At 34.9% G+C, this 24,188-nt stretch overlaps 1 protein-coding gene across 1 annotated transcript in view; it reads left to right on the top strand.

The window, feature by feature from the left end:
• LOC136037354 (uncharacterized) overlaps positions 1-23,905 on the top strand; it is a 49,401-nt gene extending 25,496 nt beyond the window's left edge. Inside the window, exons 8-11 of the mRNA XM_065720048.1 lie at positions 844-1,067; positions 7,662-7,935; positions 14,906-15,007; positions 20,834-23,905. Coding sequence (XP_065576120.1) covers positions 844-1,067; positions 7,662-7,935; positions 14,906-15,007; positions 20,834-22,164 — 1,931 coding nt within the window. The 3' untranslated portion in view covers positions 22,165-23,905. The remainder of the gene's footprint in view (positions 1-843; positions 1,068-7,661; positions 7,936-14,905; positions 15,008-20,833) is intronic.
• Positions 23,906-24,188: the final 283 nt, after the last annotated feature.

Raw genomic sequence — 24,188 nt, 5'->3', positions numbered from 1 at the left:
GCAAAGGGGATGATTTCCGCCAATTTGTGGAACACAACCCCCATATATCCTGAGAGAGGACTAAGTTGCTAGCAATGAAAAATTATTAAATACTCAATCGATTGCAAGTTAATTCAAAACTATATCATACTACTTCGTTTCAGAGGCAGTAATGTCGTGCGGTGGCGCATTTGTTCCCTAAGAGTTACGTAGCTATACAAAATTAACAATTAATGTACGTTTATATAAGAGCTTCATTAAACTGAGTTTATTCACTTACTTTTTTTTTAATTCATGCATATTGATGTTATAAATGTGTATAAGCTGTTACTTAGGATTGTTGATGGGTTATTTCGTAGGGAGAGGTTTGGTTTGCCGGATTCCTCCAAAAATGAATGAGAATTGATATTACTCGATATCGTGCATGTAACCTTGTTTAAAACTGTCACTGTTTAGCTCTGAAAATTTTACACATATTAATGTCAGCAAAATTTTTTCTGATTATATTCATTGTCCTAGCCGAGTCGGTTGGTGCGCTGGATTTGGGATTCTTTGTCTGAAAGGACGCGGGTTCGAATCCCAGTGTACCCAATTGTTCAGTTTGGGACGGGAGTCAGTGGCGTGACTCTGTAAGCTTAGCCAGAGTCGACCCAGCTTTAAATGGGTACCTGGAGAAATCTGGGGAAGGTAAACAGGAAGGGTGTGCGAAAGCACAGGATGGTTGGCCCCCAACCCCCCATTGCACTTCCTGGCTGAAGGGCCAAGAAACGGAGATCAGCACCGCCGGTAGGGACTGTAAAGTCTAATGCCGTATCCTTTACCTTTACCTTTTATATTCATTGTCTTATATTAATGAACTTTCAGCATCCCTCAACGGTAACGAAGATGGTAATTCTAGAGGCACTAATGGTAAAGTGAAATCCTCCTTTGGAAAAGACAGAGGTAGTAGGTCATCGCATTCCTCTCCAAGGCGGACATCAACCGAATTAGAAGCATTAAAAACGGCTTTTTCTCAAACTCCTGCGCCCACTAGACATGTTTTGGAACAATTAGCCAATAAAACTGGTCTACCGATGCGAGTGATTAAGGTAATTTCAAAATATTATATTATTACTATTTGTAGTTAAAGTAGCAGTAGTTGTACTAGTAGTTGGTAGTGATAGTAATAGTAGTAGTAGTAGCAGCAGTATTAGTATTGGTAATAGTGATAGTAGTATTAGTAGTAGTGGTAGTAGCAACGTAGTAGTGTTTGTGCCCGACTTCTTTTTATCAGATAAATGTCACTTTTGTTGTCAAAGGCAATTTAAAGGTAACAATTTCGTTGTTGGGAATATATTTGTTTGTATAGAAGTTTTATTTAGTGATCTCATGGGCTAGCAAAATCTTGCCACTGATTCGTAATTTATGGATGAGGTAACTTCAATTATGGGTTCATCTACTTGATTGGCCCATGTCGTCACATGATTAAAAAAGAGGGGAGTTTACCTCTTCTCTGTCTACGTTTTTTTTAGTAAATTCATGTTTAGAGTTCATAAAAGATTGAGCAATGGATTTGAAACTGTGGTAAATATATCTGAGTTGAATTCCTACGATTATTATTTATTATTATCCCCGAATCCTGGTAGGGCTGAGAAGAGAGTATTTGATTTCATCGTCCTTCGTAATACATACTGGAGGGTCCGTCCCCCTCCAAAGAGGTATTTACTTATAAAGTATTGGTAACACAGACCGTGGAACCGTGGGCCAGATATTGTGGTATTTATTCCCCGCAGGTAGTATTATGTCGTATCCATACCAGTTATATCTGTAGCATGCTCACAGCCCGAATCAGTAATGGCAGGTTTTGAAAAATCATTGGCGCATCGGAGTTGGTGTGACACCATGGGTCGCGTTACTACTACTAGTGGCATCAGGACTGAAACTGGTACCATTAGACTATGAACACTGGTGCCAGTGTTGGCACTAGATTACGAATACTGGTGGCAGAATAGTCCACGAGAGACCATAGGTAGTGATACCATGTACTCGTTCCCTTAGTTTTGGTGCTGGTGGTGCTGTGCCGCGTACGCCGGTGGTGTTAGAGCATTAATAAGTAGTAGTAGGAGCAGTAGTAGTAGTAGTAGGAAAAATAGTAGTTGCAGTTGTAGCAGTAGTAATAGTAGTGGTGGTATTAGGTTGTAATTGTGGTATAGTAGTAAAGTAGTAGTAGTTGTAGGAAAAATAGCAGTTGCAGCTGTAGTAGTAGTAGTAATAATTGTAGTAGTGGTATTAGGTAGTCATTGAAGCATAGTCGTATTAGTAGTAGCAGCTGTAGCAGTTGCAGTCATAATTATACCAGTTGCAATTACAAATACAAACAGTTGCATCAAGTCGCGGTTTCAGTTCCGAGTAGTCACATTCACAGTTGCAACAAATCGCAATTTATTGTAGTTTTAGTTCCAAGTAGTCACAGTCGCACTTAGTTGTGACTAGTTGCAGTCGCCATAGTATCGCAATAGTTGTAGTAGTAGTAGTAGTAATAGTGTTAGTTGTACCTCTGGAAGGTTTAGTACAGCACTCTTAGTCGCTCCTGAGGCATTCCGGATGCGCCCTTTTGACAACCTGCATGTATGCTTGTCTGCTTTGTTGAATTTTTTTAATATCCCCCGTTCCTTGTCTAAAATTTCTACAATAATACAATAAGCTGTTCCCGAGATACGCTCTTTTGACAACCTATGTATGGGTTTTCATTCCCACTGACATATTTGTTGTACTTTTCAACTATACTGAATAAAATGGTTAACTCGGAATTTGTATCGGACGTTTCAGAAAGAAAAGGACGGGGTAACATTAGAACTCATTGCCCTCCACTCACTTTTGATTCTTAAATAGGACACTAGGACTTTTAATTTCGCCTGGTATTCTCTTGATCTTAATAACCTGGATTAGACGGATAGTAATAATAAAATAGCTCTTTTTGAAGTAGAACAATGTTAAATTTAGTTTATTTATTTTATTGTCTTGTGGAGTAACACTACTGCTTTCGCTGCTATTTTTTGTTCACTGCTTTCGTAGCTCTTTTTGTTATGTTTTTCTTGTGATCTTTGATCTTTTTTTGAAGTGTGAATATATGTAAACTCGGAATGTTTCCTGTATTGGAGTAGCGAGACTGGGTATGGAAAATTCTGGTGAAGTTTGAAAAATATTAAGTTCAAGAAAAAAAAAGTATCATGGTAAATGGTATAAAAACAAAACTATCCTAGCTCGGAAAGTTAATTTTTCAGAGCAATATTAGGCTGTACTGTAGAACAGTAAAATTTCTCTCTGAGAACCAGAGAATATAATTTATTAACTGTTATAGTTTTCTTTTGAACAATTCTGGAAAGATTGGTCTCGAATACCAAATTATGAACTTTTAGGCTGTTTCTGAACTTTTAGATTTCATTCCTGTTTTATTTTAATCGAGGAATACTTTGAAAAGGACCCAAAAATTTCCTTGATATCCCAGAGAAAACTTTTCTTTTAGACAAGATAGCCCGTTTTTGCAAACGTGGATGAACAGATCTTGATCCGTTAAAAGCTGTAGAGGAAATTATATTCCTTCTGTGACATTTTCTATTGTAAGTTTTGGTTTTGCGAATTCCCTACATCTTTTAAGTAAAATACCGTAGCCACAAAACTTAACTGTTTAGAAACCAAATACCTCTGAAATCTCATATAGCTTCATGTAATCTGTTTGACAGTCTAAACAGAATTTTGAATTTCCATAAATTTTTAGAAAACAGTATGGTACGTCCTGGTTATGAAAGAGAAGTTTTGATTTTTTAATTTTGTTTAGGAATTTCTGATTTTTTAGATTTTGGTTATAAAATTTCCGATTTTGGAGTTTGTTGTATTTTAGACGTTTGATGCCATGAAAAGTAAGCAACAAGACATGCACTCTTAAACATAAAAAATCAAGCAGTGTACTAAGAAATAAAGGCGTTCATAATGAATCAACTGATGGATGTTTCTTAACCGTTGGACAGTATTAATAAAAGTGCAAACAAAAAAACAATACAAATACAAAGTTACAACGCTTACTTCTTACTCGCAGAATGTATTCAAGAAGCTCTGTAATTACACATTGACCTTATAAGTAATAACTTTTAAGAATTATAACGCATCTGCAAACCTGACTCAAGGGTATACAAATTTATTATACCCACAATATGGTTGTACCTGTTTCTTAGGACCTGTGCCCCTTTGATCGGAGGCTCTGAAAAACTCTGCAGGGTTTTGGCATTGGGGGTGTACTTTTGTCAGACATGGAATCCCTGCGACAAGGGACATTCACAGAGAGGCCAGGAGGGGGATCCAAATTAAATTTTTTTCAAGTTTCTGGATACTTTTTTTTAAATATTTCATTTTATTATCATTCACCCCCCTCCCCTTCCTGCCGAAAAAATTCTGGTTAGACCACAAAGATGTTCAATTTGATGCAATATCTTTTATATAATCGTGCATACATTCCTCACATTTTGTTAGTAACCATGTAATATGTTGTTGGTAAAAGTAAAACAGTTCAAAATAGGGATGATACCTTTTTATTGACAGTGAATAGATATAAAATTATTTAACTGGATATTTCGAACACATATACAGTGTTCATCATCAGCAGTAAAACTAAAAGACATGAATAAAAATAAACAAAATTTATACCTAATAAACTAATTACATATAGTTTATTGCTCTTATTTTTTTCAATTTTGTTTATTTTTATTCATGTCTTTTAGTTTTACTGCTGATGATGAACACTGTATATATGTTCGAAATATCCAGTTAAATAATTTTATATCTATTCACTGTCAATAAAAAGGTATCATCCCTATTTTGAACTGTTTTACTTTCGTCATGGAAAGGCAGTGTGGACTTCGAAGTTATCTATGTTGTTGGTAGTGCTATATGCCATATATGCGGGGTGGGGGGGGATGCATTTACTACAGGAGTACAAAAATATAGGCTGCTAGTATTGATGGTTAAGGAGGAAGGAGGCCCCCTTAACGTATATGATTAAAAACTCGTATAATGCTCTCTTCCCAAACCTTTTCGGGTAAAGGGAATGAGCTACAGCGGGCTTAGAAAATAAAGCTCGCTTTTATTGACCAAAACGCCAATCCAGCAAAGAACTTTAGGTTATCTTTGGGTGACTCACTTAGATGAATTAACTAAAAAACATACATAAACACAAAAAGTAAGGTTGCCTCTGGCCTGACCCCGTGTGAACTTGGGCCAATTAAAAGAAAAAAAATCGAAAATTCTATTCAACAGTATACATAAATTAAAATCAATGGGAAAAGATTCAGCCAGATCGTACGATGACCCATATAGAGAATTAATGCATAGCCAATATATTTTCTTGATCATGCTTAATCGTTAAAAATTGAATACATTTAAAAGTAAAATTAGTAAGTAAATTAAAAAAAGGTAAGTAAAATTAGTTTATATAAAAAAATTTACTGTGCGGATGAAGTTATTTTATAAACAAGAGAAGTGGGACATTTGTCTGATAAACAGAGCAAGGTGCCCAACAGGTAATACAATTTTTTTTTTGCTGAATTACTTGAAAACCTTGTATGAGATTCTTAGACAAAGGTGTTTGTTACTTTAGACAGAAACATCCTGTAAAAATATTGTAGAGAATGCCAGAAAGTAGTTGACAAGGTTTGTCAACAAGGGTAGTTTTAGGGTTTCCAAAACACACTATTTTAATACAGGACACAATTTTAGACAGAAGCAATCTGTAAAAACGTTGTAGAGAATGCCAGAAAGTAGTTGACAGGGTTTGTCAACAAAGGTAGTTGATATGTAGATATATACATATATATATATATATATGTTTTTAACTACGTAAAACTTGCGAATATACAACATTCTTTGCTGTCCCATTGACTGTGCATATAAATAGATTGTCAGGTTTACCGACTCTTGAACATGCAACATATAATGGTCCATGGGAAAACAATCCGTATTCAGATCTATACCTCATGATTCTAATGATTGCCCTTGAGCTTTGTTGATGGTGATTGCTAATCGACCATTCCCTGTGTCGCCGTCGTCATTTATATATCCCCCTGTGAGCCTAAGATTCGACGCAGTAGGAAACGCCCTTATAAGAAAGGGGAAAGGAAAAATTGTTTTAGGGGGAAAAGGCATAAGAAACTAAAATTACGGTACTTTTGGCTAAAATTCTACGATGTTTAAAGATTTTTAATCTTTTTGGCCTAGTAAAGTTAAAGTTGTGTCCAGGAAAAGTTGTGTCCAGGAATATTTTGCCCCATTTCCAAACTCGCAGTTCAGAACTTCAAAAGTTCATAACAATAATAGGTCATTGGTTAGTAATACGATTGATATTTTTCACAGCTCTGGTCAATCTTAGTTGTGTTACTGTAATTCAAAAGGTATTACGGGTCATTTTTTGGTATACTTAGAATCCCATTCTCATCAAACAATTTAAGATCTATTCATTTGTCTAATCTCTTTTTCTCATTATATATAAGATGTTTGGATATTTCTCATCCTGAAATAATTACTTCCCCTCTTTTCAATTACTAATAATTGGAAATTGGAGCTTTAAAATCAAAATCTTTTTGTTAAATCCTGAATCAAAGAGTCATAAGAGTGGAAACTAGGGCTAGTTTATAAAACCAGTGCCATCTAGCGTCTGGCGAAATTCGGCATTTTAAAGCCTAATTAATTAGCCATGATTTGCCCTCATTAAACTAGGCCTACTAATTTTTAGGCCTAGTAATATGTACTACGCCTAATTATGTTTTCAAGCCAATTAGGTGTAACCCTTTGCCATCATAAACAAATAGGCTAGGCCTTATGTATGTCTTTGAACAGTAGGTTAGCCTACCCTAAACAGCCAAAAACGTGATTTTTAAGACATACACAGAGACTTCACCTTTAAGTAATATAAATATACAGATCAGGCCCAAAGAGCATGGGAAATTTTGAGTTTTCAACACTATTTGATTAGGCCTATGCCAATTATCCAGTTCGACTTGAATTTATTCTACTTATTTAAAGACATTTTGATGATTTCGCCAGCCACTGCGCTTAGTCTGACGCTAGTAGTTTTCAACTCCTACCTTTCAATGTTAAATTGCCGAAGTTTCCACTCTTATCGTTTCCCATGCTCTTTGTCCTTAATGTCAACGATCAGTCATTTTTTTTTATTACAGATAGCGCGTTCTTGACAACTGTCAGAAAACTCACTTTTGTATTTTTTTTTTCGTTGTCTGTGTAGCATATTCTACTTAATATACTTTATTTCCAACTTCCAACTATAGTACGTTTACTCAATTGCCTAACTTGAAATAAGCTTCTTTCTATACTTTCGTTAGGATTCTAAGTGTAAAGACAAATCTTCAAATTTAACATTTGTGGTTTCAATTTAAGTAATTATAAACATTTTGGAATGATTGCCAAGTAGGTTTTTCTGCCTTTCATTGATACACATTCTTTTACAATGTAGCCCGGCAACAATGTGTCTGGCATGGTAAATTTGAAAAAAAAAGCTTTTATTAACATCTACATATCTTTCAATTAATGTTTTGCTTTATGATAAAACAGGCAGAGAGAATAAATTTGAGACATGTTGAAGATTAATCTCAATTAGTATGTTGCAAAAATAATTTAATTAACAGGTTAACTTTTAGGTATGGTTCCAAAATCAAAGATCTAGAGAGAGACGACGACTAAAGCAAAACACCTCAACGGAGTTAAAACCGCTGAAATTTAGAGGATCCCCTCTACGTTCTGAATTGGATGCTAATGATCCTAGACCCAGACTGAGACCTTATTTAGATCCCAAACTTTCTGACAAATTTGGCCCTCATTCCCCTCCTCTTCATCATGCTCCGTTTGCTGGTGGTTTTCCTAGTAGCCAAGGACCTCCTCCTGTAAATTTCCTTGCATTTGGTCGAGGAACAGGTAAATCTTTGAGTTTAAAGATACAGTTTATGTTGATGATTAGAAAAGAATTAAGAAAAATAACGGTATTTACTGATATGAAGCTTGTATTTTTTTAAACTAATATTTAATGGGTTAGGAATAATGTAATATTACTCTGTTTCCTTATGTTGCCTTTTTATATACCTTTATGGAATTTTTCATTTTTTGGATTGTTTAAATTTGAGTCAACGCAGGAATGATTTTATTTCATTATCATATTGGAATATCGTATCATAATATGATAATATCAATGATATCAATATCATATCAGTCACCATATCATATTGGTGACTGAATTTATCATATTGGATATCTTCTTGCCTAATGCAGTCTAGGTTTGGAGCTCGAGAACTGTATGTTCACTCCAATAGGAAATTTATATTTAAAAATTGGCCCTTTTTTGCCAAAAAAATACTTTTTTTTCCTTTCTCCCTCCTAAACTTTCACTCGTTTTATCCCCACTCTAAGAAGATCTTTTTGTTTGTTAAAGACATTTATGTAGTTTGGGTCTTGTGCTTTAGAACTGTACATTTACCCTAGTCTCAATATATACCTACAATAGAAAATGACCTATTTTTTGACAATATTTTCTTTTTACGATCTTTACCTTCTCTCCCCCCTCTAAAATTTAAGTTGTCTTACCTCTTCTCTAAGAAATTTGGATTGTAAGATACATGAATAATAACATAGGTATCAAACCATTAAAGTAGATTAAAACTTTGATATTTTGAGTGACAAATTGTTTTCCTGACTTTAACCCTTCCTTCTAACGTTTTTAGTTTTCATTATAAACATCACCCGCTTAATATGATAAAATATTTTCTTTTTCGAATTTAGGTGAATTGCCGCCTAAAAAAAAAAAGAAAAAAAAAATATGTTGTGTAACAGTGAGACAACTATAAGAGACATCTAAAAATCAAACGCTTTTAAATTTATTACCAACTTTATTTACTGTACCAACAAGGTGTGTATGCAAATTTATCCGTATTTCAGTATTTTGCTTTAAAGTGAACTTAAATTGTGGTGTACTACTTGTTGTGGTTCAGATATCAGTTAATTTAAAGCTCTGAACTTCGGCTCTTTTCAAAATCTGTATGAAATCTCATTTCTGCAATAAAAAATCACATTCTGTGTGGCTTCGAATGTGGTAGCTTAAAAAATAAAATGTGAATCACGCAATTGCAAATTTGCTTCAACCATATACTAAGAATTTTTGTGCAACGTACGTGGAACAATGACCATGAAATAAAATAAGAACTAAGATCTAATGAATGCTTGACAGATAAATACATAATAAGATTAAAACGGCGAGTTATTTTCCTATATTGGTTTAATGGTCTCTGCTCCAAAGTGGCTTGGTGCTCACCTGATTGAAAATGTATATTGCAAATCTAAGGAGACTCGAAATTGAGATAAAATGGAGAAAATATCTAGATATTTGAGCTTAAGGCTTTTTTGTCAAGTTTAAGATTCCCTACAAAAGTCTACCGACCTCCACCCGTCTCCTTAACAGTTTGGCCATTCAAAATAATAAAAAGTCTAAGCGTCTTTAAATGGTTTAAAAAATCTTAGTTCGAAGAATCAATAAAAAAAACACATCAAAAATGCAAGAATTTCCAAGAATCAGTAGCAATCAATAACCAAGATCAAATTTATCAAACTCCTAACTCTGTTATGGTATTTGTTTATCTACTTAATATTCTTTGAAAATTATCGCAAAGTGGTAGTTAAGGACTTCTACTGTTTGAATTGGGAGGGAGGGGGGCTTATATGACCGTTTTTGTCAAAAGGTCGTCCAATGACACAAATCTATATTCGAAGGTTTATATTTTCAAATAGCTGATTTTACAGTGGGATGCATCCCACTTTTATATCCTAGTTAATCAATAGTCGCTGAAAAAAAACAAGCACATAAAATTGTGCCCGAGACGATGTTCTTCCTTATATTATACAATGTAAAAGTAAAATCGTCATAGGCATTGCAATAGTGTTGCCTAAGCCAAGAACAATATGACTTCAGTGTGTCATTTTTTTTTCGCACCTGACCGCTTTGAATCTAAATGATTTTTCATAGAAAGTATGGAGAGAGTTCACTAGATTGCAAATTTCAGTGTCTGTATTAAGAATTAAAAGAGATTGGAAGGTCATCGGCTCACCTTCAACACATTTTTTTAGCTGCCATGATTAAATGAATATTTCTTTGGGAATGATATTATACGCTATAGCTTCTGGGAAAAAGGCTGTAAATAATGGAAGTTCCCGTTGTTTACACATGGTTTGCAATACCATGAACTTTTTGGAAATCTTTAAGGGTTTACTTGAGTATGTCTTTAGTTATTATTACTATATTTTCCCGGAACCACTTCATATGGAAGTAGTGAAAATCGGATGACGAAAGAGCTAATGAAAATAGGCTGAATGTTAAATTTATAATGATATTAATCTAAGATATCCCAGAAATTTAAGAATTTACTTGATAGTAATTTGATTACTTTTCTATGGCAGGAGCACATCTGACGAAAAAGGTTTACCGATCCGATAAGTCCTTTTATCAACCTGAATGCATTTAAACTCTTTTAATTTAGTTAGATCTAAGTAGTAGTTGTAGCAGTATTTGTTGCTGGAGTTGAAAGTAGTACCAGTCGCATTCGCAGCGTCAGTCGCAAGCAGTTACTATCGCAGATATAGGCAGTCGTACGCATAATCACAAGGAGATACAGTCGCAAGTTGTCGTAGTCAAAAGTATTTCTTATCATGTTCAACAGTAATTGCAGTTCCAAGTATTTATAGTCGCAGTTGCAAAACCTTGCAGTCACTATTTGTGGTATTCGGAAATAGAACCATATTCACAATTAGTCACAGTTTCAATCACAAGGAATCTCAGTCGTAAGTATTTGCTGTTACAATTAGTCGCAGCTGCAATTGGAAGTAGTTGCAGTCGCAAGTATTTGTAGTGGAAGTCCCAGTCGCAAGTATTCGCAATCACAAGCTATCTTGCTTGCAGTAACAAGTAGGTGCAGTCAGAGTTGGACCTGCTGTAAAAGTAGCCCTGGATGTTTGAAGTTAATGCCCTTAGAAATTCCTGAGATATGATAGATATTCCTTTTTTTGATAAACTAGATGGAAATAGTTTCTTTTGATTAAGTTCATCATTTTTCTCTGTATCAACTTGCTCTATGGAGCAAGACCAAGATCTACCAAGCGTTGTTATGTATCCGAAGAACTTTATTTTTAAGCATCTCCAAATTCAGTTGTTCGTTTATAACTGATTTTGTCTCCAGTTTGTGCTGATATTTATTGACTTGGCCTTATTACCCTAATGCATTTTGGACCCATCCAGGATTTAACATTCCTCCTTTTCCAATAGTGAATTTGCTTTTGGTCAGAAAATATATGAAAATGGTTATGTCTCTTAGGGAACGAATGTTCGATTGTATAATTATTCATTTTACACCCTATAAGTTTCCTTTTTTATTGTATATAAATTACTTTTGTGGCCTTGGTTTAAATCCATTGGTTTTCCAATCTTAAAGCATTAATTGTTCTGTATGAGTTACCATAGTACTGACAATCTTAAAATCTTTCTCATTGATTTCACTTACTGAATACTGCCAAATTGAGTTTCAGCTCGTCCTTGATTCTTCTGGTTGGTAAATACCTCCTTGTCCGCAAAGAGAGATGATTTTCACTTATTTTAATTTTGGTGTTTCGATTTCAGTCCATATTAAGCTTCGATTGTAAATACAATTAAATTTGGACCTGTGTAGCAGTTTGCTAAATACAGAGAGATGTTTTCTATACACCGTTATTGGCTATTCATCAACCCAATTTAGGATTGAAGGAAGTTTAAGAAGTTCTTAGTATATGATGAAGTGTGGTTTCCGCTGACATTAGAAATCGATCCCAACACCGTGTTTAGCAAGCAAATAACTATGTCTCATGAGGTTTTTAACTTATCAAACAAGCAAACCTTTATTGCTATCCATTGGAGTTGGCTCTGTTCCAAGAACATCTTCACTGTTTTGTTTCAAGATACAGCTAAATTGTTTGCGTTCAGCTTCTGAAAGAAACTAAAATATACCTCAGTATTAACTGACAGTACAGATTGAGCTTACTCATGTCATAAAAATGAATTTTGTGCACATAGCACTTATATTACTTTCATGTAATGGCCCTTACATTTCCACCTTCAAATTGAATAGTAAAAATTGAAAAAGAACTGCAAAAAAAAATTAAGGATTGATTCTATGCATTAATTTTTGTTTTCTGTAACGGAAATACAAAAAAAAGGACATATACAATATCTGTCGGTAAATATTAAATTTAGGCCGTAAAAACTCCTAGTAAAATAAATTGTTAAATCTAAAAGTAAGCTCAAAATTCCAGTAACGTTATCAATTTGCTGGCCAATGCACTAGCGGATCCAAGTGTTGGTCGAGGAGGCGGGGCTGAGATCTTACCAAGATTCTTCCAACGTCCTTTCATTCGTTAAGGCTCTGCCTTTTTTTACAATAGCTGTATAGAATTTTTTGATTCGTTGTCAATTTTTCTTTGGAAATAAACCCTTAAAGCTGTCATTTCTTTGATTCAGTTAAATTTCAAAATTCAGCCCAAGAAACTACTTGATATTACCGTTTTCTTGAACTGAAATTTTTATGTTTTGCTGTCCCAAAAAATGATATCCGAAAGTTCAAAGTACCCAGGTCAGGATTTACTAGCATGCCCACTAAGCACACAAGACCAGGGGGCTCAGTAAATTATAACTGAGTGATTTTTTCTGAGCAAATACTGGACTGCAGTGATTTATCATCAAAGTGGCAAATGCACTCCGCTGCCGCACTGCCAATTCAGAAAAAAGAAATTTTAAAACCCCCCACAGCAATTCCATGGCTATCTATAACTGTCAGATGTCTGTCAAGAATGGAAGATGAGAGTTGGTTATCACCTCCTTCTTTAATTACTTTTTGCTCATCAGTTGCGATCTGTTCAGTGATTCCACCCAAGGCCCTATCCTGGGGGTGTTTTTTTTTGGGGGGGGGGGGCTGATCCCCCCCCCCAAAAAAAATATGCTTGTCCGACTTGCTAAAACATAACAAAACTGAAAATAGACTAGTTTATAATGTATTATAGAAAAAAATTGTACCCCCCCCCAAAAAAAATTTTGGATATGGCCCTGCTTCCACTATCCTCAAATTTTCAAGGATTTTTTTTTCAAAAATCTCACAGAAATGGAGAAGTATAAACGCTAGGGCCTAAAACCGTCAAAGCTTTAAATTTGACTTTGCAACTTCCTCCCTCTCATTAAAAACTAAACATTTTGCCCATTTTAACGCATTGTCCCAGAGGTTGCTGGGCTCATGTCTTCCCTGGAGACATATTTGTTGTGCCTTCCATCAATTTTAAGACAAATGGTAATCAAATAAATTTATGGGATGCTTTTGGTGCTGCAGAAATTGTGTAGGAAAAATAGACATAACTTTGCAGTTTGACGCCTTCTTGGGCGCCTTTTAGCTAATTCAACATCCCTCTCTTTATGTCCTGAAACTCTCAACATTGATGTCACTTTAAAGTTGGAGATTCATCACAGAAGACTCTTCAGTACAGCTTCTGCGTGCCTATACCCTCGCCACCGTCTTAATCTGTTTCTTTTGTTGATTTTATGTTTGTATTTGTTTTTCTCTTTGTGTTTTTTCATGTTTATTCTTACTCCACCATGTTTACTTTATGTATCGTATGGGTGACAAAAAATCCTTGTTATTACACTTTTGTTACTCTATATTAGCAGAAAACAAAAATATATGCATGCAATTAAGCCCAGTTCAATGTTGTTCTTCCGATTCTGCTATTCAAATGTAAGATCGGTTCTAAACCTAACAATTTTTATTTTTAGCATATTAGTAAGTTTATTATGCGTTGTCAGTTATATTGAAGTATACTTTTGTTTCTTCCAGAGATTGATCACGAATAACCTAGTTGCATCTTGTTGGATAACAGCAAAGACGTTTTTGAGGTAAATGCCCACCCCAGATTTTCCAGGGGAGCCCAAGCTTCCACCACAAAGGGCCCTTTTCCGGCCATAGTTATCCATTATGTCCAACATAATCCATTCTGTTCAAATGATTTGAACTAACTGCACGCCTATTAGCCAAAGAGCGTAATTACCTGACAACCCTTGGGGTAATTACGCTATTTACTATTGATCATTGTAAACTTTGAAAACATAATAAAAGTCTCAAGTTCTGTCAAATGCCCCATGCCCACCCCAAGATTTGGCCCAAATGGCGCCTCTGAAAGGATCACCCTATCTCGTCAATTACAAATATATTTTTTAGTTCGTGTGGCTAAATTATTCAGAACAGACATTTTCCCCAAAAGTTCATCTTCTAAGGAATCCACTCGTTCAAGTTTTTATGTAGGCCAACTTTAAGTTTTTATGTAGATCCTTTGTCTAAGAGGGCGAGGGTTCGAATCCTTGTGTACCCAATTATTTAGTTTGGGACGGGGTCAGTGGCGCGACTCTGTAAGCTCAGCCAGAGTCGATTCAGCTCTAAATGGGTACCTGAAGAAATCTGGGGAAGGTAAACAGCAAGGGTGTGCGAAAGCACAGGATGGTTGGCCCCCCAACCCCCCGTTGCACTTCCTGGCTGAAGGGCCAAGAAACGAAGATTAACACCGCCGGTAGGGACTGTAAAGTCTAATGCCGTATTCTTTACCTTACCTTTAACCAGAATTCGGTAATTTACTGAGTATTATATTCCTCTTATTACATTTTTGTTACTCGATATTTGCTGAAAACAAAAATAAATTGGTGTAATGAAGCCTAGTTGTCATTCTTCTGATTCTGCTATTCAAATGTAAGATAGGCTCAAAACATGACAATTTTTATTTTTAGCCTATAAATAAGAGCATTATGCGTTACCAGTAATATTGAAACATACGTTTCTTCCAGAAATGGATCACGAACAACCTAGTTGCATCTTGTTGAATAACACCGAAGATGTTGTTCAGGTAGAGCCTAATCCACCTATTACTCCAGTGGAAAGAATTGAAGGTTAGTCTGATTGATTTAAATCTAACCGGCTAACTTTCTTACTAATCTGGTGTTGGGACCTTATTTTCAATTTATTATATTCAATTCCTTATTGAAACTAAGTTGTGGACTAAAAGCTCCTGATAGGATTTGCATTTGTAAATTCAATTTTTTTTATTTATTAGAAGAAGAAGAAGTTTATTATTATTTTTCAATACAATACAAAATACAATTCAAAATGGAATTACAAGACACTTATTCCCCTTCGAAAGGCTCCATGACCAGGGATACAAGGGGGTGCATGGCCAGAGATACAAGGGGGGTATTTGAAGATTGATATAGATGTTTCTGATTGTGATTGATCTAATAAAGACCTGTTAATGAAATTTACCTTTTTTTTAGCAGTCCTTTGAACTTTTCTTTACTGTCACATGATTTTTCACTCCTACTTGAATCATAAATCGATTTCAGTTTTTTATTTTAAATAAATTATGTATAGAAAGAGGGTTGAGTAGGCAATATTTTCTCTAGTGTTAGCGCCCAAATATTAAGTCTTAAGACCCTTTAAGACCCTTCGATACCATAAATGATCACCCTATCTCGTCAATTATAAATATATTTTTTAGTTCATGTGGCTAAATTATTCAGAACTGATAGGACGGTCTTGTCATAGCTTTGATAGCTTTGATAAGAGATCAGAATAAGCAATAGAAAACTAAAAGCTGACATCTGCTTTCCTGAAAATCTTAGAAAAAACCATGTAGCGTCCCTCGTTTTGTTTCAGAAATAGATATATTCAGATCTAATGAAACTTACGTCACTGGAAAGTACGAGTTTTGTTTCTTCTGATTAAACGGAGGGGAATTTTATTTCTATAGTTAAGAAAAGGAAACTCCCTGAAAAGTATTCTAGTATACATGCATGGAAACTAAAAAGAAGTATTAATGATTAATTTGACAGCTTTGGAAGTTTATTGCTGTGCTAACTGCCTTGATTGATATCATTACCGACACAGGATGTTCATTACTTATGCTACTTTATTTATGTACATTATTATGTACATAGTACATAGTACATTTACAATTAAAGTACATTTAATGTACATAGTACATAGTACATTTAAAGTACATTATTTATGTACTTTGATTAGACAGCTTTTCGCTTAACAATTAGCAGCAGATTATAATAATAATAATAATTTATTTGTGACCCACTTTAAACAGCGGAGTATAAAACAAACACACAGAAAAAAAATTCTGATAACACATGAAATTACTGTAGAAAACATTTTAGAAGACCATGAAAAGGGTTAATAGTAAAATGTATCGAGTCGGATAGTTTCTGGTGTAGCACTTTAAGTTTATTTAATAAATCTGGAGCCCCGAAATTTGTTACCATATCACTGTTCTTGTACCAGGGAGGAAGATATAACAAAAATTGGAGGAAATGAAAATATGATGACTTGAGAGCCTTTAAATTTTTTCTTTTTAAAACAGGATACAATCCAGAAAGATATAAGACCGAGTGATCACAAAAGCAAGAATAAATTTGTGAAAGGGTTTTGCGGTTGTATTTCCCCCTGTTCGCAACAATTTTAGAATAACCCACTTGAAGTTTAACCTTAGCATCAGAAACAATTTTATTACGAAAAGAGTCTAAATTGTTAGTAAGGGTAATGCCCAACCACCTTAAAGAAGTCACACACGGAATGCTAAATTCAGAACAATTAACTCTAGAAGATTGGTTAGGAGAAGGACCAAAATGAAGGGATTCACATTTATTGGGGTTAAGGGTTAGACCTGCATTCGAGAAAGCAGTAGAGATAGAACGAACAGAAGCCGAAAGCCCAGATTTAGTTCTACTAATGAGCAGAATATCGTCTGCATAAGCAAGATATGAGACATTTGAACTACCTAAAAGGTAAGTTGTTGGAAGACTATTTAAAATATCAGCAATACAAATTTTGAAAATTGATGGAGATAAAACTCCACCTTGTCTCACACCTTGTCTTACGGAGATCTTTAGCATGGAAGGATCAGAAGGAGAAGATTTAAAATGAAGGAAAGAATGACCATACCAAAATTTTAATAAAGAAACATTAGAAACATTCACTCCACATTTAAGCAAAGAAAAGAGGGCTTAGGGGTGAACTACAGAATCAAAAGCCTTAGATAGATCTAAAGAACAAAAATAAAGATCATAGCCCTTCCCGGAAGCATCAGAAAGCAAAGTAGAAAGAACTTTATGGGCATGCTGACATCCTAGACCACGCTGAAAACCAAACTGGTTAACTCCAAAATTTATATTATCTGTTATAGAAGGGAGAAGTAAATACTCAAGGACTATGCTTAAGGTACAAGAAACAGTAATAGGACGATAAGATGAACATGAAAATGGATCTTTCCCCCTTTTTAAAATAGAAGTAACTCTGCCACACAAGAAACTGTCCGGCACGACAGAACAACACAAACAAATTTGAAAAAGTAGTTAAAGGGGGGCAATCAGGTTTTAAATGATTCACTGATATTCCATCGGTGTCAACTGTTTAGACTTCAGCCTTTTAATAGCCAGGTAAATTGAATCAGCGGATATCGGTAATATATCCTGCTGAGATAGAGCAGACGGTAGCATACGTTTCAAAACAGCTGAAAAACGTGGATGACCTGCATAATCAATCCGGGACAAATAGCAGTATAATGCGATTCCCAAGCTGACTTAGAAATATAATTGCCAGGACCATTACTAATAATTTTACTAGAATTTGAAACTTTCTTCCAATCACTTGGATTTGATGGAAAATCAAGACCCCGAAATCACACTGCACGAAGGTATTTCTTATAAGCAGATTTAGTGCGATTTTTAATACTGAAAACAATACCAGAAGCAGGCCTTCCGCATTCTGACCATATACGCAACCATAATTTTGCACGGTTCTTAATCGACTTCAACTCTGAATCATTATTCCACACAGGTTGACGACTCCCTAACCTAACTCGTTCACAAGAGACAGCACAAGACTCAGCGTTTTTCAAACTAGAAATAATTTGAGAATAGTACAGGTTACTATTGGCAATCACATTTTTCACAGGCACCCGCGTCTGGAGCAAACGAAACGGAATACGAATAGAACTAAGTAGTGTAGCAAGCGTCACAGCGTAAAGGGCAATATTTCCACGATTCCAATTATGCTTGTCGAAACACCGTGAGGGCTTAGGAACAGAGGAATATGCAGGAACATCAGATAGGGAAAACGTAAATGACATCGGCATATGACCAATGTCTTGTTCATCCGTATGGACATGCACTTCAGAAATAATGAGACTTGGCGAACAGATTACATGGTCAATATTTGATACACTTCCTGAATGATAAATGTTAGCATAGGACTGATCCTTTGGCACAATTTTTTTAATCAGGAACTAAATCTAACAAACAGTCAGTTCTGGCCGAGTTATCTAAAATATTGCAGTTCAAGTCACCAACAAGCAGATATGTAAGTTCGGAATCAGCAAATTGCTTCACAGCTGAGCATAACGAGGAGCAAGCTTTAGCGAACCGAGTCATAGAATCAATTCCACGTGCATTATGTGGCAAATAAGTGTTAATTATAACAGTATTGCCTAACTGGATGGCAAGAAAATGATCGTTCGAGCATAAAGTGGAATTTAGACCACTTAAACTTCGCTTCACAAAATATGCAAGCCCTCCAGAGGGCCTGCCAAAAGTTGTTTGGGCATTTATAAGAAATAACTGATGTTATGTACTTCGTTGTAGGAAACTGGAACTGGTGGAAGAGAGCAGGTGTTCTTGTAAGCAGACTATAGCGTAGTCATTTGTGAACTCGTCGATCACAGAGGCTTTATCCTTAGTGCCATTAATATTAAAAGAGAGTAGGGATATCGAGCGAGCCATCTCTTGGCAGCAGAAATCACTTTTTTAAGGACTTGACATTTTAGGCTAAACGATACATGCGGACCACCACAATTCACACATTTCGCCGGCAGTTTACAGGGAGAGTCCTTCATAGAGACATGAGGCCCTGAGCAGATTGCACACTTTGGATTTGAACTGGAACAGGCGGACTGGACATGGCTGGGGGATCTACACTTGTGACAGCATCTAGATGGGGTCAGAAACGCGAATAAGTTCATAGCCGATTTTTAGCCCTGTTTTTAGCAGCCGAGCCTTTGACAATAGATCTTTAAATTCAATCTTGACAACTGTAGAGGCACTAAAACGACTAGCCGATGCTATGCCTGGCTCACTGCAGAATTGGTCAACATCAAAGTCAAGAGGAATTCCTTTTAACAATTCCAAGTATTTTTTTTGTGACAATCTTAGTCGCACAAGATATTACCGTATTTTTAATCGAAGAGCAAAAGTCATTCACTGCAAATTTGTCTATATGAACAATCAGTTGGTCTTTTTTTGCTTTTACGCTACTAACACATTCATGACCAGTAACTTTATCCAGCATTTCTTTTCTTTTGATTGGATTGTCAAGTGAAGCAGGGATCTTGGAAACCACAATAGTCGCTAGGAAATTTGGTTCAATAAGTTGAGGAAGGGGTGGAAAATGGTTATCATAAACTTCCGCACGAGACGCAACAGCATTAAGGACTTTTTCCATTCGCGTGAGCTTCGAGGATAGATGTGAAAACATCAGGTCAGGAACCGAAGGAACTTCATTAGCTGACAAGGTAACATACGTGGGTACGGTTAAATCTTCAGAATCATATTTCGCCAGCAGCTCAAGAATATCACGTAAATGACTCTGTGTAGCCTTATTTCCTGCACGTCTTGGGCAAATTTCTCCAGGCAAAACTTTGTTCCAAAAAGCAGACTTTGCAGCCGGCTGCATCGAAGAATTCCAAGGCATGCCGAATAATAAGATCATCATCAACACCATTATTTCGGCTAAACTGCAAAAAGTTCAGAACTGGCAAATAAACCAGTTCTCCGCTCGCCATTATTCCAGAGCGATTACACAATGTCCGTTTGAATAATCCTTTCTCGAATGCATAACGTCACACACAATTATCACAGGCAAAAATTAGTCTTATCTTATCAAGTCCGTATCCAAGCCCGTTATTACAATTGTTACAATTTGGCTTAAGAACTTTCACTAATAGATACTGCTAATTGAATATTTTTCTTCACAACTCTGTACTTATTAAGTCACTAAATCACAGGGGATTTAATGTCAATAGCAGTTACATAAACAATCGGATTATAAGTGTCTCTAGGGAAAATCGTCCAGGTAGAAGCCTACTTTATTGAGAGGTTATTATCCAGAAATAATGTGTTCAAACCCAAATTATGGGTTTTGTTGATTTTAAACTCTCCTTAGCTTTTCGAACTGTTGACATATAATAAATTCTCTATGTATTTTTGCTGAATTTGCATCGGAAGCTTCGTGTGGTGCAGAAAATATTAGCTAATGGTCCCTTTGTCTTTGAGACTGTCTGCTGAAATGGAGAATCGCAAAATGACATTTATGGTATCGGTATCAAATTGTTGCTGATATTATGGTATTATAATATGTATTATTATTATTATAATATAATAATATATTATAATAATATATATATATATATATATATATATATATATATATATATATATATATATATATATATATTTATATTTATATATATTGTAATGTAAATTTTTCTTGCGTTAATAAAAGTTGAACGATTAGAAAGAGAAGCCATAGATTCTCTTTACAATAATAATAATAGTTGAACCTACTACAATAATAGTATATTTCTCTTCTTCCTTTACAGTAATAAATTTTTATTGAATATTCCTTTATCTTTTTATTTTTATATTCCTCTTCTTTTTTAGATGCGTTGAGCTCTTCAATTTCTCATTTAGATGGTCTAAAGCAAATAAAACGTGCAGACATAAATCCAACCGTTGTGCTAGAAAAGTTAAGACTACAATTTATAGAAGAAGTAACAGCTGGTATTTGGCGTTGTGGCTCTTGTGGTAAAACAGAGACATCTTTTTTGATGTTAGATCTTCACGAAAACACAGGCTGTGAGGAATTGTCACGAATAGAGTGTGACATGTGCCCAGTAGTAACTAATGACTACTTCAGTTTTGTTGCTCATTTTATAGAACATAAAATGGGAAGGAAAAAAAAGTGTCCCATCTGTTTACATGAAAATATTGATGATATGAAGCAGCACTTAGTTTTACAGGGTCATTATGTACCAAAAATGACTGAATTAGACTTACAGATGAATACATCGCTAGTTCTTCCCCAGAAAATATCAAAAAGTACTAGCTTTCAGACGCAAATGACTCTCCAGAATAGTAAAAAAGTACATGAGTGTAATATATGTAAGAAGAGTTTTTCGTCAAAACAGTATTTGGGCTTGCATCAAAGAATACACAGTGGAGAAAAACTGTTTGACTGTAAAATATGCGGGAAAACCTTTATTTATGAGCAGAGCAGGAATATTCATCTAAGAATTCATTCTGGTGATAAACCTCACAAATGCTTAGTTTGTGGTAAGAAGTTTAGTCTAATATGGAACATGAAACGTCACATGACCACCCACAAAGATGAAAAACGACATGAGTGTAACATATGTAAGAAGATGTTATCTTCAAAGGAACATTTGACTATGCATCAAAAAACACACAGTGGAAAACCATTTAAGTGTAATATATGTAAGAAGAGTTTTTCTTCAAAGCACTGCAGAAATATTCACTTAAGAATTCATTCTGGTGATAAACCTCATAAATGCTTAGTGTGTAGTAAGAAGTTTAGTCTACTATGGAGCTTGAACCGCCACATGACCACCCACAATGGTCAAAAACGACATGAGTGTAACATATGTAAGAAGATCTTTTCCTCAAATGAATATTTGACTTTGCATCGAAAAACACACAGTGGAGAATCATTTAAGTGTAATATATGTCAGAAGAGTTTTTCTTCTAAGTACTACGGGAATATTCACCTAAGAATCCATTCTGGTGAAAAACCTCACAAGTGTCTTGTTTGCAATAAAAAATTCAATCTCGTGGGTAACTTAAAGAGGCATATTACTATATTCCATTCTGATGAAAAGCCCCACAAGTGTTCAATTTGTAGTAAAAAATTTAGCCTAAAGTATAGCTTGAAGAGACACATGACTACCATCCATTCTGATGAATTATCAAACTAGTGTTCAGTTTGCAATAAAAGTTCTAATCAAAAGGAAAACACGTGACTTGCCTTGAGGAACATATAACATATATGACAAACAAATAACTTTAAGAGACACCCGAATCATCGAATCTGGTTATTTATCCCATTAAGTACTCAGTTCTCAGTAAAAGTTCTAATCAAAAGGGAAACATGTGGCTTGCCTTGAGGAACATATAACATATATGACAAACAAATAACTTTAAGAAACACCCGAATCACCGAATCTGGTTAATTATCCCATTAAGTACTCAGTTCTCAGTAAAAGTTCTAATCAAAAGGGAAACACGTGACTAGCCTTGAGGAACATATGCCATATATGACAAACATATAAATTTAAGAAACACACGACCGTCATTGATTCTGGCTAATTCTCCCATTAAGTACTTAGTTTGCAGTAGAAGTTCTAATCAAAAGGGAAACACGTGACTTGCCTTGAGGAAAATATAACATATATGACAAAGATATAATTTGAATAAACGCACTACTATCATCGATTCTGGTTAATTATCCCATTAAGTGCTTAGTTTGCATTACAAGTTCTAATCAAAAGGGAAACACGTGACTTGCCTTGAGGAAAATATAACGTATATGACAAAGATATAATTTGAATAAACGCACTACTATCATCGATTCTGGTTAATTATCCCATTAAGTACTTAGTTTGCATTACAAGTTCTAATCAAAAGGGAAACACGTGACTTGCCTTGAGAAAAATATAACATATATGACAAAGATATAATTTGAATAAACGCACTACTATCATCGATTCTGGTTAATTATCCCATTAAGTACTTAGTTTGCATTACAAGTTCTAATCAAAAGGGAAACACGTGACTTGCCTTGAGGAAAATATAACATATATGACAAAGATATAATTTGAATAAACGCACTACTATCATCGATTCTGGTTAATTATCCCATTAAGTACTTAGTTTGCATTACAAGTTCTAATCAAAAGGGAAACACGTGACTTGCCTTGAGGAATATATAACATATATGACAAAGATATAATTTGAATAAACGCACTACTATCATCGATTCTGGTTAATTATCCCATTAAGTACTTAGTTTGCATTACAAGTTCTAATCAAAAGGGAAACACGTGACTTGCCTTGAGAAAAATATAACATATATGACAAAGATATAATTTGAATAAACGCACTACTATCATCGATTCTGGTTAATTATCCCATTAAGTACTTAGTTTGCATTACAAGTTCTAATCAAAAGGGAAACACGTGACTTGCCTTGAGGAAAATATAACATATATGACAAAGATATAATTTGAATAAACGCACTACTATCATCGATTCTGGTTAATTATCCCATTAAGTACTTAGTTTGCATTACAAGTTCTAATCAAAAGGGAAACACGTGACTTGCCTTGAGGAAAATATAACGTATATGACAAAGATATAATTTGAATAAACGCACTACTATCATCGATTCTGGTTAATTATCCCATTAAGTACTTAGTTTGCATTACAAGTTCTAATCAAAAGGGAAACACGTGACTTGCCTTGAGAAAAATATAACATATATGACAAAGATATAATTTGAATAAACGCACTACTATCATCGATTCTGGTTAATTATCCCATTAAGTACTTAGTTTGCATTACAAGTTCTAATCAAAAGGGAAACACGTGACTTGCCTTGAGGAAAATATAACATATATGACAAAGATATAATTTGAATAAACGCACTACTATCATCGATTCTGGTTAATTATCCCATTAAGTACTTAGTTTGCATTACAAGTTCTAATCAAAAGGGAAACACGTGACTTGCCTTGAGGAATATATAACATATATGACAAAAATTCAACTTGACGAAACACCCGACTTTCATCGATTCTGGTTAATTATCCCATTAAGTACTCAGTTTTCAGTAAAGTTCTAATCAAAAGGGAAACACGTGACTAGCCTTGAGGAACATATGCCATATATGACAAACATATAAATTTAAGAAACACAAGACTGTCATTGATTCTGGCTAATT

This window comes from Artemia franciscana, chromosome 16 (assembly GCF_032884065.1).
Source record: "Artemia franciscana chromosome 16, ASM3288406v1, whole genome shotgun sequence".
NCBI lineage: Eukaryota > Metazoa > Arthropoda > Branchiopoda > Anostraca > Artemiidae > Artemia > Artemia franciscana.
Note: the sequence above shows the minus strand (reverse complement) of the source record. Positions and strands in the feature narration are given on the sequence as shown.